Source organism: Tympanuchus pallidicinctus, unplaced genomic scaffold (assembly GCF_026119805.1).
Source record: "Tympanuchus pallidicinctus isolate F22 unplaced genomic scaffold, pur_lepc_1.0 scaffold1, whole genome shotgun sequence".
Classification (NCBI taxonomy): domain Eukaryota; kingdom Metazoa; phylum Chordata; class Aves; order Galliformes; family Phasianidae; genus Tympanuchus; species Tympanuchus pallidicinctus.
The window spans coordinates 77,903,594-77,917,859 of NW_026294618.1; the positions used below are offsets into that span (position 1 = coordinate 77,903,594).

At 40.4% G+C, this 14,266-nt stretch overlaps 1 protein-coding gene across 3 annotated transcripts in view; it reads right to left on the reverse strand.

Moving 5' to 3' along the window:
• Positions 1 to 8,538: 8,538 nt before the first annotated feature.
• RMDN2 (regulator of microtubule dynamics 2) overlaps positions 8,539 to 14,266 on the reverse strand; it is a 41,634-nt gene continuing 35,906 nt past the window's right edge. For 2 of the 3 annotated variants that reach the window (XM_052672945.1, XM_052672935.1), the window contains exon 11: positions 8,539 to 9,643. In XM_052672945.1, coding sequence (XP_052528905.1) covers positions 9,590 to 9,643 — 54 coding nt within the window. In that variant the 3' untranslated portion in view covers positions 8,539 to 9,589. Of the gene's footprint in view, positions 9,644 to 12,446; positions 12,495 to 14,266 lie in introns of those variants that run through there. The other variant, XM_052672953.1, reaches the window with a different exon arrangement.

The window sequence follows — 14,266 nt, forward strand, 5'->3', positions numbered from 1 at the left end:
CATCGGGGCATCTGGATCCCTCTCCCCTTTCAGGATTAGATTTACAGACTGGGTTGAAGGCTTTGCTATTTTTTAAATTTTAAACCTACGGAGAGGAGGGGAGAACATGAAGAATAAGGAACAGAGAGCAATTTGCAAGCGCTGAGTATCAGCTATCAGTCTTAAAGGCTCATGCAATACATCCCAAAATAGAAGAGCCAAGGTAAACAACGTGTCTAAAAAGGTTGTTTCAAAGGCTCACAGCACACAAATGTTAGCATAAAACACTTCTCACAAAGCACTACTCAGAACGTTATCATCTCACACCAGAAGTTTTACAAACCATTCTGCAAAATGCAACAAAGAATTCTGCCTGTAGGTGTTTCTCTAAGGCAGCTGTGATGCCTGCATTACAAGAACCCTTCAACCTGTTTCTGAACACAGGATACATCCTTTTGAAATCTGTCTCTGGGAAGAAAAAATAAATAAATAGAATGTGAATTCAGGCAGTTGTGCTGCTTTGTACTCCAGTTTCCAGATAAGCTGCATTTTGTTGTAATTATACTGAGTGAAATACCACCTGACTAGAAACTTTCACAGGTCTCCAGTGAAAGAATTTATTTTATTCTTGGTTTTAGTGTTCAGGATACCATAAAAGAAGTGGAGCCTTAAACAAAACCTAAGCCAATGAAAGGCAACCACAACAGGCTTTGGACCAAATCCCAAATGTGGCACATCACCTCCACTTAAGTAGGAAATAATGCAGTCTGAAGAAAGAAGAAAAAGGACTGCAGGACACAGGAGGTGGCTTTTGGTTGTTCCCAGTTCTTTCTGTCAGCAGACAGTGGATGATCTCCTCATTCAAACTAGGTGCCAAGCTGGAAGATTTGGGAAGTAAAAGCTTGTTTAAGATGTTGTATCCTGCTGATTAGAAATACACTCATATGATGCCTTTAACTTCCATATACTAAATGATGAATATTTTCTGTAGAGCAAAAACATATTTTTGCCTGTCTTGCAGTTTCTTCTTGATTTTCCTGCTAAGACTAATCAGCAGAAGTGCTCTGGTTTAAAAAGTGACAAATTCTAATTAACCAGAACTGCTCAAGACTGCTAAGTAATGCTGAAGCAGAAACTGGACTATGCAGAAGCACAACAAAAGGCTTTTCAGGGGCCTCATTGCTTCAGAACCTTAGTGAGGGACAGTGATGGTTCCAAGTCACTCCTGTAATACTGCAGTGCAGTTACCTGAAATAATTAGCCTGATGGCAAAGACTTCCTAACTTGAGGGGAACCGGCTTGATTCAAGACTCAAGTAAAACAGCTGCACTTGTGGCTTAACATTTCCAGCTTTTTCATACTGAATAAACTTTGAGAGTCTTTGGACTTTGCAGTCTCATAAGCTGACGTTGAAACTACTAACCTCCAGAAATTTAAGGTATCTTTATAGCCTCTCTTCCTCCTCCCCCCATTCCCCTGTCCAAATAACAACAATCCAAGAAAAACTCAAACTCAAAGCAAACTTCCAAGTTACTGTTAGGCTGTGATTTCCCAAAAAGGGAAAGAAAGGAGAAATTATTCATCATTACTTCTTCAACTAGGCTAAATAGCTCAATACAGAGCCAGGCACGGGGCCACCAAAAAGCTGTTTTCTATCTCATTATGCAAAAAGACTCTGTGAAGGGCAAGAGACTGCCTTAATGGTCTCCAAAATCACTGTGAGCCAGGAGAGGCCTGGCACCCTTCCGCTATCACCCTGAGCTTCAAGTGATCTGCATTCAGGGGCTTCCAGCTTGCCTTCTGTAACATGGTTACATGATGATTAAGTCAGCAAATATAGCATTACTTGTTCATATTCTATGCATTAAGATTAGATATTTTGGAGGCTGTACCTAGTCATTAACATACCAATACAGAAGGCAAACATAAAAGTTGGGATCCAGGCTTGTCCGCTTCTAAATGCTCTGTGTCAGAAGAACTTGACTAATAATCAAAGGGAGCTCCAGAAAGGAGGAGTCACTCATGATCAGCTTTGAAAATCAGTTTCCAAAACCCTTGGAAACTGAAGTCCTGGAGATGTACAGAATTTTCTCAGTCTTTCTTTGTATGGACACCTTCCTCCTGGCCACAGAACCCCTGCCTGGGTTCTGCCTTATGTCTGCCCTGTCTGAAGATTTTCATCAAAAATAACCTGGGATAAGTGAGCAGCTTCTCTTGTATGCCTGGGAGGAGGAAAGGGGCAGCAGAGAGAGGCTACACCAGCAGCAGCACCCACTGCTAAGAGGAGCAGTAGAAGGAAGCAGTCCTTGCTGTGAGGAAGCATCTGTCCCTGGCTTCTGCTCTCCAAGATGTCTTAACTTCGTTCTGCATTTGCCATGGATGACTTCCTTTCCAGATTTCTACACTGAAAATATCTGAAATTATATGAACACATATTGGCATAATCTTTTCAGGCCTCATGATTGTTTCAATCTTTCCTGAAGATTTCTCTCTCACCCCCAGAGGGATTACTTTATTTCTTAGACATCACGTTGTTCTAACAGCTGACTGTTGAAGAAGAAAATCTTAGAAGATAGGACAACCTAAGACTAATCTGTGGACCTGAAACTTTCTGCCCTGTATATGCTACATTCACTCTGTTTAATCAACCAGTGAATGGCTACTGAGTTCAAGAAACCAATAGAAGTGAAACATAACACAGATGGGAAGCAAACTTCCACCAGCATCGCTCTGTCCACACCATAATCCTTACAAAAAAACGCCCTCAAAAGCTGCGTAAAGTTCCTCTCTCCCTCCCTTCAGCCAGAGATTCCCTAGATAGATGTTCAATGTCTGGAGATGCTGATTACAATCAGCATTCTAAGAGACACAGTTGACAGAATATAGATTGGTTTCTCATGTCCTAGTAAATCCTTCCAAGTTCATAAGCTCACAGTTCAAGAAGCCAAAACAAGAACAGCCAATACTCAATTTTACAGCAAGTTTCTCTTTTTTTCTGTGTCACCCTCATGCCCCAAGTCAGAAATGCAAGGGGATCCCAGTAGGAACTGGCAGTTCCAGGGCACATGAGCCTACAGTCTCAAGCAGTGTCACAGCCCAGTATGTCCTCCCCAGCTTACCAGGTCCCTAGTAATACCCTGCATTCAAAGGATACTCATTCTGTCTTTCTTCTCAGAGTGAAGCCTAAGTAAGTATCAAACTGCAGCAACCCTCCTTCATGAGCCAGTTTCACCTCAGCTCTTGGAAGTTAGATTCTTCCTGCACATCCTTTTACATTCCTTCTCCTGCCTTTCTGAAGTTTTCAGTTCACATATTACACAGAGAAGTTTCAAATCTACACAAATATTTTCTTATGTACTTACAGACAAACACAGAAAACACGGCCTGCATTGAACTTCTGAACAAATAAAATACAGCATTCAAAACAAGAATGGATCAAGCCAGAAAACTGCAGCCTTCATACTAGAGTAAACCCAGTGAAACCCACAGAAACCAGATGAACGCACTCAGCTGGGTTGCCTTTACCTGATACCATTGTTGACACAAAACATCCACCTCTGTTCAGTACAAACATTTTTTTAAAAAATTGTTTTTATTCCCTCTCTAATCTTAATTTAAAGATTATTTTAAACTGTGAAGAAATGAGAAAAGAAAAGAAAACCCGTTAATTTCACTGCAAACTACCAGCCAGCCACATAAGCCCGGTGCAGAACAGAGCCAGGGGGCAGGCGGAGGCTGTGAGGCGCCACCAGGCCCGGCTGCAGGCCTCAAGGCAGGCAAAGCCCTGCACACAAGAGACTCTTGCATTCAGCTAATTACAGCCTGAGCCTTAACACACCTCTCTGTTAGGAGTTACCAAATCCTTTCTGCCCTCAGGGCAGCTTTCAGGTTTTGTCTTTTAACTGAACCCTGGCAGGTGCCAAGGGCAAGCACACAGCCTTGTAGAACACCATCCATCACAGCACCCAGCGACCGCGCCGGCAACGAGCTGGGTGCTCCACAGAGCAGCTACTCACCGCTCCTTTGCCTGCAGCAGCTCAGCCAGCCAGCCGTCCTGCAGCAACACAGCCTCCAAGTGACAAATGCAACTCCCCTAAGGATATTTCCAGAGCTCTCGGAGAAGATTTAGCTCAGTCGTGTACACCTAACTTCCGATTCTTCTCTGGAAGGGCCCACCTGAGCCCTGCTCCCTTCCCCCAGCGCTCAGCCAGGCGCGGGCACTGATGGTGCAGCTGTGGTAAAGCTGGGCCCGCCCCGCCGGACAGCAGCCACCTCGGCTGCTCCTCACGGCTGTGCCTGTGGGAGCGCTCCTGACACGGGATCGCAGAACGGCCCGGGCTGGAATCGACCTCAAGGATCACGAATCTCCGACGCCCCCACGTGCAGGGCCACCAACCGCCACATTCAATATTAGACCAGGCTGCCCAGGGCCCCATCCAATCTGGCCTGGAACACCTCCAGGGACGGGGCATCCACAGCCTCTCTGGGCAGCCTGTTCCAGCATGTGTCCATATACTTAGCTACGCGGGCTTTCCCTGAATTCATAACGTTCCTTCACAAATGATCATCCAATATTAAAAAGAAATGAACATAACGAAAGCCCCACACTACTAAATTGCTTAATCTGCTTTGCTGATTCACCACTTAAAACAGGAACATTTCTATCACTTAGGGGCTGAAATTGCATCAGCCAGCTTGATTTCCTTTGTCTTTTAATTAAAAACTTTAACCTTCCAAACTGAGTAAAGAAGCGCATCCATGTTCATGCCCATATCCTTGGGACATGCTTAGTTCACAATATTCCTAGATAAAACTGTGTGGCTGTTTTGTTGCAGGCAGGCCATTCAAACCAGCTCATACTTAATCATGGTAGATGGTGTTTGCATGTGTGTAACCTGAGCAAGTAGCTTATCCCCATGGTGGGTCAGTAGCACTGGGAGGCAGAGGGCTCAGATCAGCTCACGTTGAACATTGCCTCTACAGATGTTTCTAGAATGACTGGTTGTTTATTTTAATGAAACGGAGTAAAATGTTTTCTCAAAAAATATTAATGCTTCATATTCGCAGTTCTAGTGCTGCATGCATGGGTTACACAAACAAAGAAGGTCAGAAAAACTTCATTCTTTTTGTACTGTCAAGGCAGTTTGATTTGTTCCTTCTCCAAGGAACTTGGAGAATCTGTAAAAAGAAAAAGTGCTGGAAAACAAGAATATAATCTATGTACAGAAGGAAGAATTTAGAAATGTAAATAGAAATGTTGGTCCTTCAGATAGAATTAGTCCTTCTGAGTTTGCAATGCAATTTAAATTGTCACTGCAGATTTTCTGTTTTGGAAGAGGTGTAACACATCCATCATGATTACCGTGCCTATGAAAGAAAACACCACAGAACCACATTCCAAAGCATCCAGTAAAAGACTCAAAAACCCACAGACCTTGCTGGAGTCCAGAACATCCCTACAGCCCCATGTGCTTCACAGGGCAGCTGATCAGGTAGCAGTGGCTGAAGATATGTAGATCCAGATAAGCAGTATGTTTAGGCTGATAGGGTTGGATCTCTGTCTGTCAATTCTTTGATGTTGATTTTATTATTATTATTTTTTAATTCAGACTTTTTACTAATATAACAACAGGATTGTGGGGGCAGATTTATGTTTGGATGGGGTTTGTTTGTTTGTTTGTTAATTTATTTAACTGAACAGAGGAATTGTCACTTTCCTTTCTAAATTGTCAGTTGCTCACTGCTGTTGGACAGTTTTCTAATTCATTCCAGAAGTGTGTTGATGTTACCCCCTTAAACCATGTGAATCACCCTGAGACTGTGGAGGGGAGGGGAAGAGTAATTTAAATAAAGCGACATGACTCTCATTGTAACTATTACTTCAATGAACCAGTAGCTAACTGCTATAAAAACAGTGTAAGTTCATTTGTGCTTACCTGTTGTTGCAGAGGGGCAATCCCAACGGGATCTGGAACCCCTAACAGAGTCTTTACCTTCACCACAAGAATTAAAAATCTCAATCATCCAGGAAGGCACAACAAATAATTTTAACTGTTCAGAAGCACATGAACCCTACTACTGGGTCAAGGCCCCCAAACTCACCTTCTACAAAGACACAGAAAGACAAAATTCCCCCAGGAATACCCAATATGTACACAGGAGCATAGACCAACTGCGACCAAATGAGAGGTCATAGTGAAAAACTAAAGCCGGTAGCAGAGACTGAGACCCCAGTCAGCTTGCAGCCTCCTCTGCTCCACAGGCTTAAAGGCTCGCAGGGGTTAATATGGTTAACTTGTAGCTTCTCCAAGGAGACAAAACTACGGAAGTGAATGTCTGCTTGTGGATATTTTAAACAAAAAAGAAAACATATGGCCCTCTGGAACTCTACTTGCAGTTTCTCTAGCTGATATGTCACAGAGAACACATAGACTAGGCCTAGAGCTACATGCAAAAGCTTTCTTCCAAGGAGCCATTAGAGAACAATTTAGGGAACACACTTCAGTTTTAAAAGCTCTAAGATTAACACAGCAGAAAACCTGAAGTTGAGAATGTTCTTTTACAGCAACCAGAAATTATAAACAAGCACAAAATACCTCCTGTGTATAAAACAGCAGTTTCTTACCTGTATGAGGAATGCTTCCGCACACTCTAACAAACTTAGAATAAATAATTAAGACCAGTCTTTTGATTCACAGATGACATCTTGTGATTCCATACGTAGACTAGTAATGAGTAAAAAGTAAAATAGTAGAACGTTTGTAGTTTAGAAGGCTGCATAAAAAGATAAGTGATTTATTTAATACAATGAAAATTTTAATCAAAAATAAGCTGGAATAAAACCATAGCTATAATAAATGGTTGAAAGCAGCTATAATGCACATCTTCAAATGTGAAACTTAATGGCAAGTGTTCATAGGTAGCCTGGGCCCAAATTCAGAGCCAGTGTGCATCTGCAATCCCACTGTGTAAATGATTTTAAAATGTTTTCTGGGAAGATATTGCAAGGCTTTGCAAAGTTTCCATCAGGATTTTTTTTCTCCTAATGTCTACTCTAAAGTTAGCAATTACATCTTGTTCCACTAACAGGGTATTTGGAGTGCAAGTTTTGAGTTTTTCTGGTGGCGGTGTTGTTTTTTCTTACTGCCTTTTCTTCAGTTGCTTTTTGTAAATGTGCATACTCCTTTGGTCATCCCTCCTGCAGACTAAACAAAGCAAAGTCTTTCATTTTTCACACACAAGACGATGTTGTCTAGCCCTCTCATCTTTCTTGTCTATCTCCACTGGACTTGTTCCAATTAGCTCTCAGCATCCCTGAAGCGTGATGCATAAAATCACATAGTATTCCATCCCTGACCTCATTAGGCCTTATTAGAGGAAAAGGTTACTTCGTGTTCATTTAATGGGGAAACTCACTTATTCACTCTAGAATGCTATCTGCTTTTTCATCAAAACATGGCATTACTGACCCATGATTAGCATGCCACTCACTGGAATCTGCACATCCACTTTCACAGAACTTCCACCACTTAGCAGATCTCCTCTATCAGCGCAGACCTTCTATGTCCCATGAGTGAAATGACTCCTATTTATATCACCTAATTTCTCCAATTAATTTAAATAACTTCTTTTACTAATCTACTCCTTCTGCACATTTTTAGGCTTAATCAGCAATTATTCCTCGTAAATGAGGCAATTATTGCATAATCCAATCTATTTTTTGATTTATAATATGGAATTATATAAGTAAAGGCCCAATTTACTGCATCCTCATAGGCAACAGTGACTGACTAACAACAGCTCTAAACAGCAATTGCAGTAATAGATCCACTTACACTACGCTTCCTGCTTTGGCTGTGGAAATGCAAAATACAGATTTTATCAAAAGCCCCTTGCCATTTGCAGCTTCTCTTTTCACACATCATTTATTAAGACACAGAGGGAACTATTTAATAGAGTTTGAAATTATGTGAAAAAAATGAAGAACTCTGGGATTGAAAAAGTGTTATAGCAAACATTTTCCCTTTAATGAACAATAAAAATAACTAAAATGATTGTGTTGATTTGTGAAGACCCTCAGGATAACAAAAACCATGAAGGTGACAGTGACAACTCAGAAACTTTCAGAATTGGTTCTGAGTTGCCACAGTAATTTTTCCATTTTGGAAAATGTAGTTTTAATTGAAAAGTTTTTAAAAGGATAGCCCTGTTTTAGGAAAACCTTGCAAAACCTCTGTGCTTCCGAAGGAGTCAAGGATTCAGGCTAAATTCAATACAATTCTGTACAGTTTGTCTTCCAGTCTACTGCACCTATTGCCCTCTGTTGTTAGAAGCTGGAGCTCACTCTATGAGCTATGAGATGCTTCAGTCATATGTATATACATATATTTCTCCACTCTCGCCCAGTCTTTAGATCTTTGTGGACATCACTATAAGGTAATGTCACTGTCCTAAGCTAACTGTCCAATTATTAGTTGTATATATTGAGGCCTTATCAGTCCTCCTTGTCTTAGCCATGAGTTAGCCGATGTCATCTTACACATCAAAGAAGTCAAGGGATTGTGAAGTTGTCCTTATTCAATTTTATTTCCTTCATTTCCTTTAACAGAAATACTTCTCCAGATATACTTCCCACATCTAGTCTAAGACTCTGAATTGAAAGCCAATGAAAGCTGGTCTTTATTTTTCTTCACAGTTGAGTGAATTCTGGATCAGTCCATTTGTGAACAAAATTATCTGCTTGCCTGCTACATTTTATTGAAAACACTGTTGTCCTACATGCTCAAAGTATGTATTTTTATGTACAGTTTGTGTTACACAGGTGGCATGAGGTTAATGGCAGTCACACGCTAAACGAGATCTTCAGGGAATATACTAACACCACCACACTTGGCATCTGTTCAAACAGAAAGATCCAGGATTCACAAACATGATGGAGATCTTTTAATAAAGCCATTAAATATCACAGCTGTGATAGATTCATCTAAAACACTAAATTTTACCAGTCTGATTTTTAATATTGTACCCATTGATGTTACAAACAAAGTATAGCTTTAATATTTAATTTGTAAAGTTTTCACGTATCTATGTAAAACCAGCAGAAGTTTTAAAGTAAAAAGAGTTTTGTGGAAGCAACACCTTTCTCTTTAGAAAGATCCTAATTATTTAACAGTAGGGTGTAAACATTCATGATTTCCTTTCATACATACCTGTGTATATATTAATTGATATAAATATAATTTACTATAGAAATATTTTTGCTTTTGATTTTGCTGCACGCAGTTTTATGCTGGCATCACATATTAGTTGATTAATCTTTCAGAGTAAGATTTATGCATTTTGCATTCTAATCCCCATTATGTCCATTGCCAGCAGTGGACTCATTGTTCAGAGAATTGAACTCACGGTGTCAGCAATCTAAAATTAATCTTCAATATAGAATTATAAATAATCAATCAAAAATGAACGCGTCATTTTCATGACATAATTGCCACATGCTTCCCATCGACTGAGGCCATTCCCATCGACTCAGCTGGAATTCACCTGCTGCACACAATCACTACAGACTCTCAGCTTTATCACAGCATGAAGAGTTAAAAAGTGCGCAGTATCACATCTTCAGTGTGAGAAGTAAATCCTCTAAGTCCTTCTGGGCCTCTTTGTCCTGAAAGAAATAGACAATCATGCATCAACTTAGATAGGATAAATCCCTTGATTTGCTAAGACGTGCCTATCCACATTTCTTTACTAACAACAGACACAACACACAACTGTAATAGCCACAGAATGTACAGGACAGCACAGAAAGTTAATTTATCAGTGATTGCAAAAATAAAGCATGGAGTGAAAACAAGAGCCAGATGGCAGCCCTCCCTTTACAGCTCTGTTAAAGCACTTAAATGTTAGCCACATATAGCCTTCCGAGCAGACCAGTGAGCTTTCAGCTTAGGCCATAACTTTTATTGCTATGCCTTGCCCTGTGCTTTACATAAGCTTGCAAATCGATTATGTGCAGTTAATCCAAGGATACTTCTGCAATACCTGGAAAGGATTTGTTATCCCATTAACAAACAAAAACAGAAAAAAGGTAAGTTTGATTAACACAGACTAAGATAGTGGTTTCAGCATACAGCCACATGTACCAGTAGCAACCACTACAGAGTCAGAAACATCCATACCATGGTTGCTGGACTCTCTCTATGCTACAGGCTCACAGCAGAGTGGAGCCAGATAGTGAGCAAGAGGCGAGTAACCTGCTAAGATCAGAGCCAGTTCTTTGTTATAAATCCTAGGACCGAAGGCAGTGGCTCCTTTTAGGCTGATGCTCATGTGTACTGTTTGCACAGTGCATTAAACCATGCCCAGACCAACAAACCCTTTCAAGGTTGGCCAGTGACACACATTTTGGCTATTTCCATATAAAACCAGTGAGGAAAGAGGTACACGTAGAACAAAAAACTGCACTGTTCTATTTATTTTTGAAATGCCTCCTGAATATAATCCACTCCTCTTGCTTGCTGCTGCAAAACTTGCAAAATGCACTTTGGTTTAAATACACAGTTCTAAAAAGTCAGCACCTCATACCCACAGTCTGTGGTGGTAAAGGTCTAACCACCCAATACTCACACTTGTGCATTTAGTAAAGCAGAGTCAAAAGCACATGCACATCACCAAGTTTGTGCAAGTATTCCTAATGACAGAGACCAGTACTTCTTTCCCAGATAATGCCACAGGCAATTCTGAAAGAAAATACTGCACACAGACAGTGAAATAATCACTGAATTTCAGGATCACTTCATTATCTAATCAACCAAGAAGTTGGAACAAAATATAGGACATTTTAAAATACGTGTTACGGGTGAAGAAATTCCTGCTTCTCTTTATTTTGGTTAGTTGTCCATAATGTCATGAAGGAACAGAGAAGAATATTGAGATGATAGAAACCATATGCCAGACATGTCAAACTACATTATATTATTGGTCTGGATTAAGGCATTAATACATTAGCTGGATGCTTCTCTTGGAGTCACTGCCTTGCTCCCACTGGCAACAACAGGCTAAACTATCTGCCTAATCATTTATCAGAGGCCTCAGAAGGCACACACTGCAAAGCCAGTACACTCTTGCCAAAATACTCTAACAGAAGGAAATGTCACACTGAATTCAGCACCCCTTAAATTCCATGTCATTACAGGCTGCCTGGAGCACCAACCCATGGCTTTCATTACAAATTGAGAAACTCACATTCTGCACCAATACGTTGATTAATTCAGAGAAGATACACTCATTTCTGTACTGACCACAGTCAGCTTGTGAAAATTATTCTGAGCTCCATTAAGCAACAAAGTAAAAATATTGTCCCACGCTATTAAAAAGAGATAAAGGTTTTGTTGTATCTGGTCCTTCTCTTTTTACGCTTTTCTAAGCCAAAAATAATAAAGATGTAGTTTTTTCGTATCCGGATAGTGCTCAGCATTTCATGAGTTTATAGATTTATTTACTCACTTTGAACGATGATTAATAAAAAATAGATGTCTCCAATCAATTGTGTATAATCATCTCCTTCCTTACAAGCAAAGGACAGCATTGGGCTAGGAGGAGCTTTAGTGAGTTGCAAGGTACAAAAACCATTGGGCAACCTTTCCTGAATCTTCCTCAAGGCTTAGGAAAAAGAATAAAACAAAACTATGATTGTTCTAAGAACTAGTTGGAAAAGAAACTGCAAACGTGCAAAATTTTATACCTCTGGGTTGCCAGTTCTAAGCAAGACTGTATCAGACACAGGAATTATTGTTAGAAACTATTTAACAGAATGTGCTAATTGAGCCAGTGGCTTCCAGTCGATAATAATAACCCGAATGGTAAAAACATTTTAAACATCAGTAATGACATTAAAAAAACAAAGCTCAGAATAGTCAGTGAAGAGAACTATTATATCACACTTGGATTGGGTCCTTCTAGACCAAGAGTTGTGTTACATAGAAAAAAAGAGAATCCCAGAACACTGTTCTTTGTGCCAGTCTCTGTCTTAGGGATGAAAACTTCAGACTTTACAGACTTTACAGTTAATTGGAACAAAGTCCTAAGTTCTATATCTGGACAGCATTTCTCCTCACTGATTTCTGGATCTGCAGCTTTCTAAAAACAGTCAGGTTTTATTTATTTATTTTTATTTTAAAGACAGCCAGGTTTGAACTCCCTCTAGAGTGCAGTAGGGAGATGAAGAGGTGCAAGTCATACGAGGAATGCAACCTGTTTGCATCAGTCCCATTTCTCACCCCGATGCTTAGTTCAGTGCTCACTGAAGAAAGCCATTTTCAACCTTGATTCTCTACTGTCAAGATTTACATTTATTATACACTTTTTATATCATTTTCAGAGTTGAAGACAAGGTCAAATGTACTGCAAACCGCTACACAAGTTAGAGAATCAGTGAGTGTATTTCTCCTATTCCTACTTACTTGCCTTTCTTTCCTGTTTCATCATTCATGGAGGATATGCACAGGAAAAAAGATCTGGGAGGCCAGAGGCAAAAAAAAGGAAGAGAGGGAGTTGAAAACACAAGCAAGACAGAAGAAATGACTGATGGGAAAAAGGGAATGCTGGCCTAACTGGACATAGTCCACATTTCTACGATTAATTTCTGCTAAAAGAAATTACCAATAAGCATAGACACAGATATATACCCATAAATATGCATATAAAAATTAAATAGCAATTAGACATGGGAGAGAAATATGATGATTTTACCTTCCATCTCAGCTAATTATTCCCTTATGTGCTGAACACTCTCAACACAGGCACAACACATGTGTGCACTTGTTGACAATGTCCCAACTGTCAACAGAGAACAGATACATCCCCGTGACCACAGCCAAAATGGTAACTTCAGCCAACTACAACATAACTGTGCGCAAACAGTGCCAAATCCCAAGCTGACATGCATCCTGTAGGGTTTCACTGAAGTCAGTGTGGCTGCATGGTATATTAAATGAGCCTGACTGCGAGGGTGGTCCAGAGCTGTACTTTGATAAGTGGTAACAGCTACGAGGTGCTGAGAGCCACTTCTGCATTTGGGTACAGCTGCATCATTCCTTCACAGCTCCAGGAGAAATCCTGGATTGTAAAAGAAAAGGCTTCCAAACATGCACAAGGATTGTTAGAATCATAACTCTTGGGGACAATATAAATCGTATAAAGATATACGCTATCCATTCTCAATTTCTTGACAGAGTCTCACAAATTGTTACTGTAGTAGCTGTTAACTAGCACACAACAGTATAACTCTGTTTTCCCCTTAAATATTTCAATAAACCAATGCAATCATCCACTTAGAGTTTTCTGTGTGACTGCTGTATGTCCCAAGTCAGAGCACTTTATGTTCTTTTTTATTTTTAGTATCTTCCTCTGGGGATGAACCATAACTTCTCAGGGCCTTTCAAATCAAGGTAAGCACAGCCCTAAAATATGAGGCTAATGATAATTCAACACACTCTGATTATACTTCAAAGCAGACAGAAGAACACCCTTTCACACCCAGTAGACTGGGAAGGAATAGTTTAGCTAGTTCTAGGACTGCTACTGAAAAGTTATTCAAAATTGAAATATGCCATTTTGTAAATGATGGCTGTGTAAAGTTTTTATCCACCAGCAGACACTTTTCTGACTGAAAAGCCCAAGTTGCACCCAAATTCTGGTTTCCTTTCATTACTGTACTCAACATGGAGCATTTGGTCTCCAAGACATCCCCCTTTTCTCTCCAGCTGCTGCCCCACTACTGTGGGACCTACAGCCCTTTCAGAAGGACGCTTGTTGAAGCTCTCTCTCCACCCTCTCCATTGGCTCTGAGACAACATATTTCAAACACCTGGAAGCTTGATTTCCCTTGGCCACTTTTCAAAAACAGAAAACAAACTGCACACCTCTTCACCTTGTAATGCTCTGCGAATCCGCCTCCATGAATCCTTCTCCCTCTCTCTCCCAGCATGCCCACAGGAGACACGCTCCATGTGTTGAGGACCTGGCTGTCCATCAGCTGCTGCACTGACAATGCTGCTAAAACCGTGCTGTCTTCCACAGCACTTTGTCACAGATACTGCCTTATAAACTAGTCAATTTAATAACAAACACAGTAAGTTCAGGACAGACTGCATCCTTACCTGTGAAATTACTGCACTTTTAAAAAGAATAAGCAGACAATGCAAACAATTCTTTTGACAAGAACTTCAAAAAGATGCAGACTGATCAGACTGATCACTAAGAGAAACATTGACAGCATCCTCCGAAG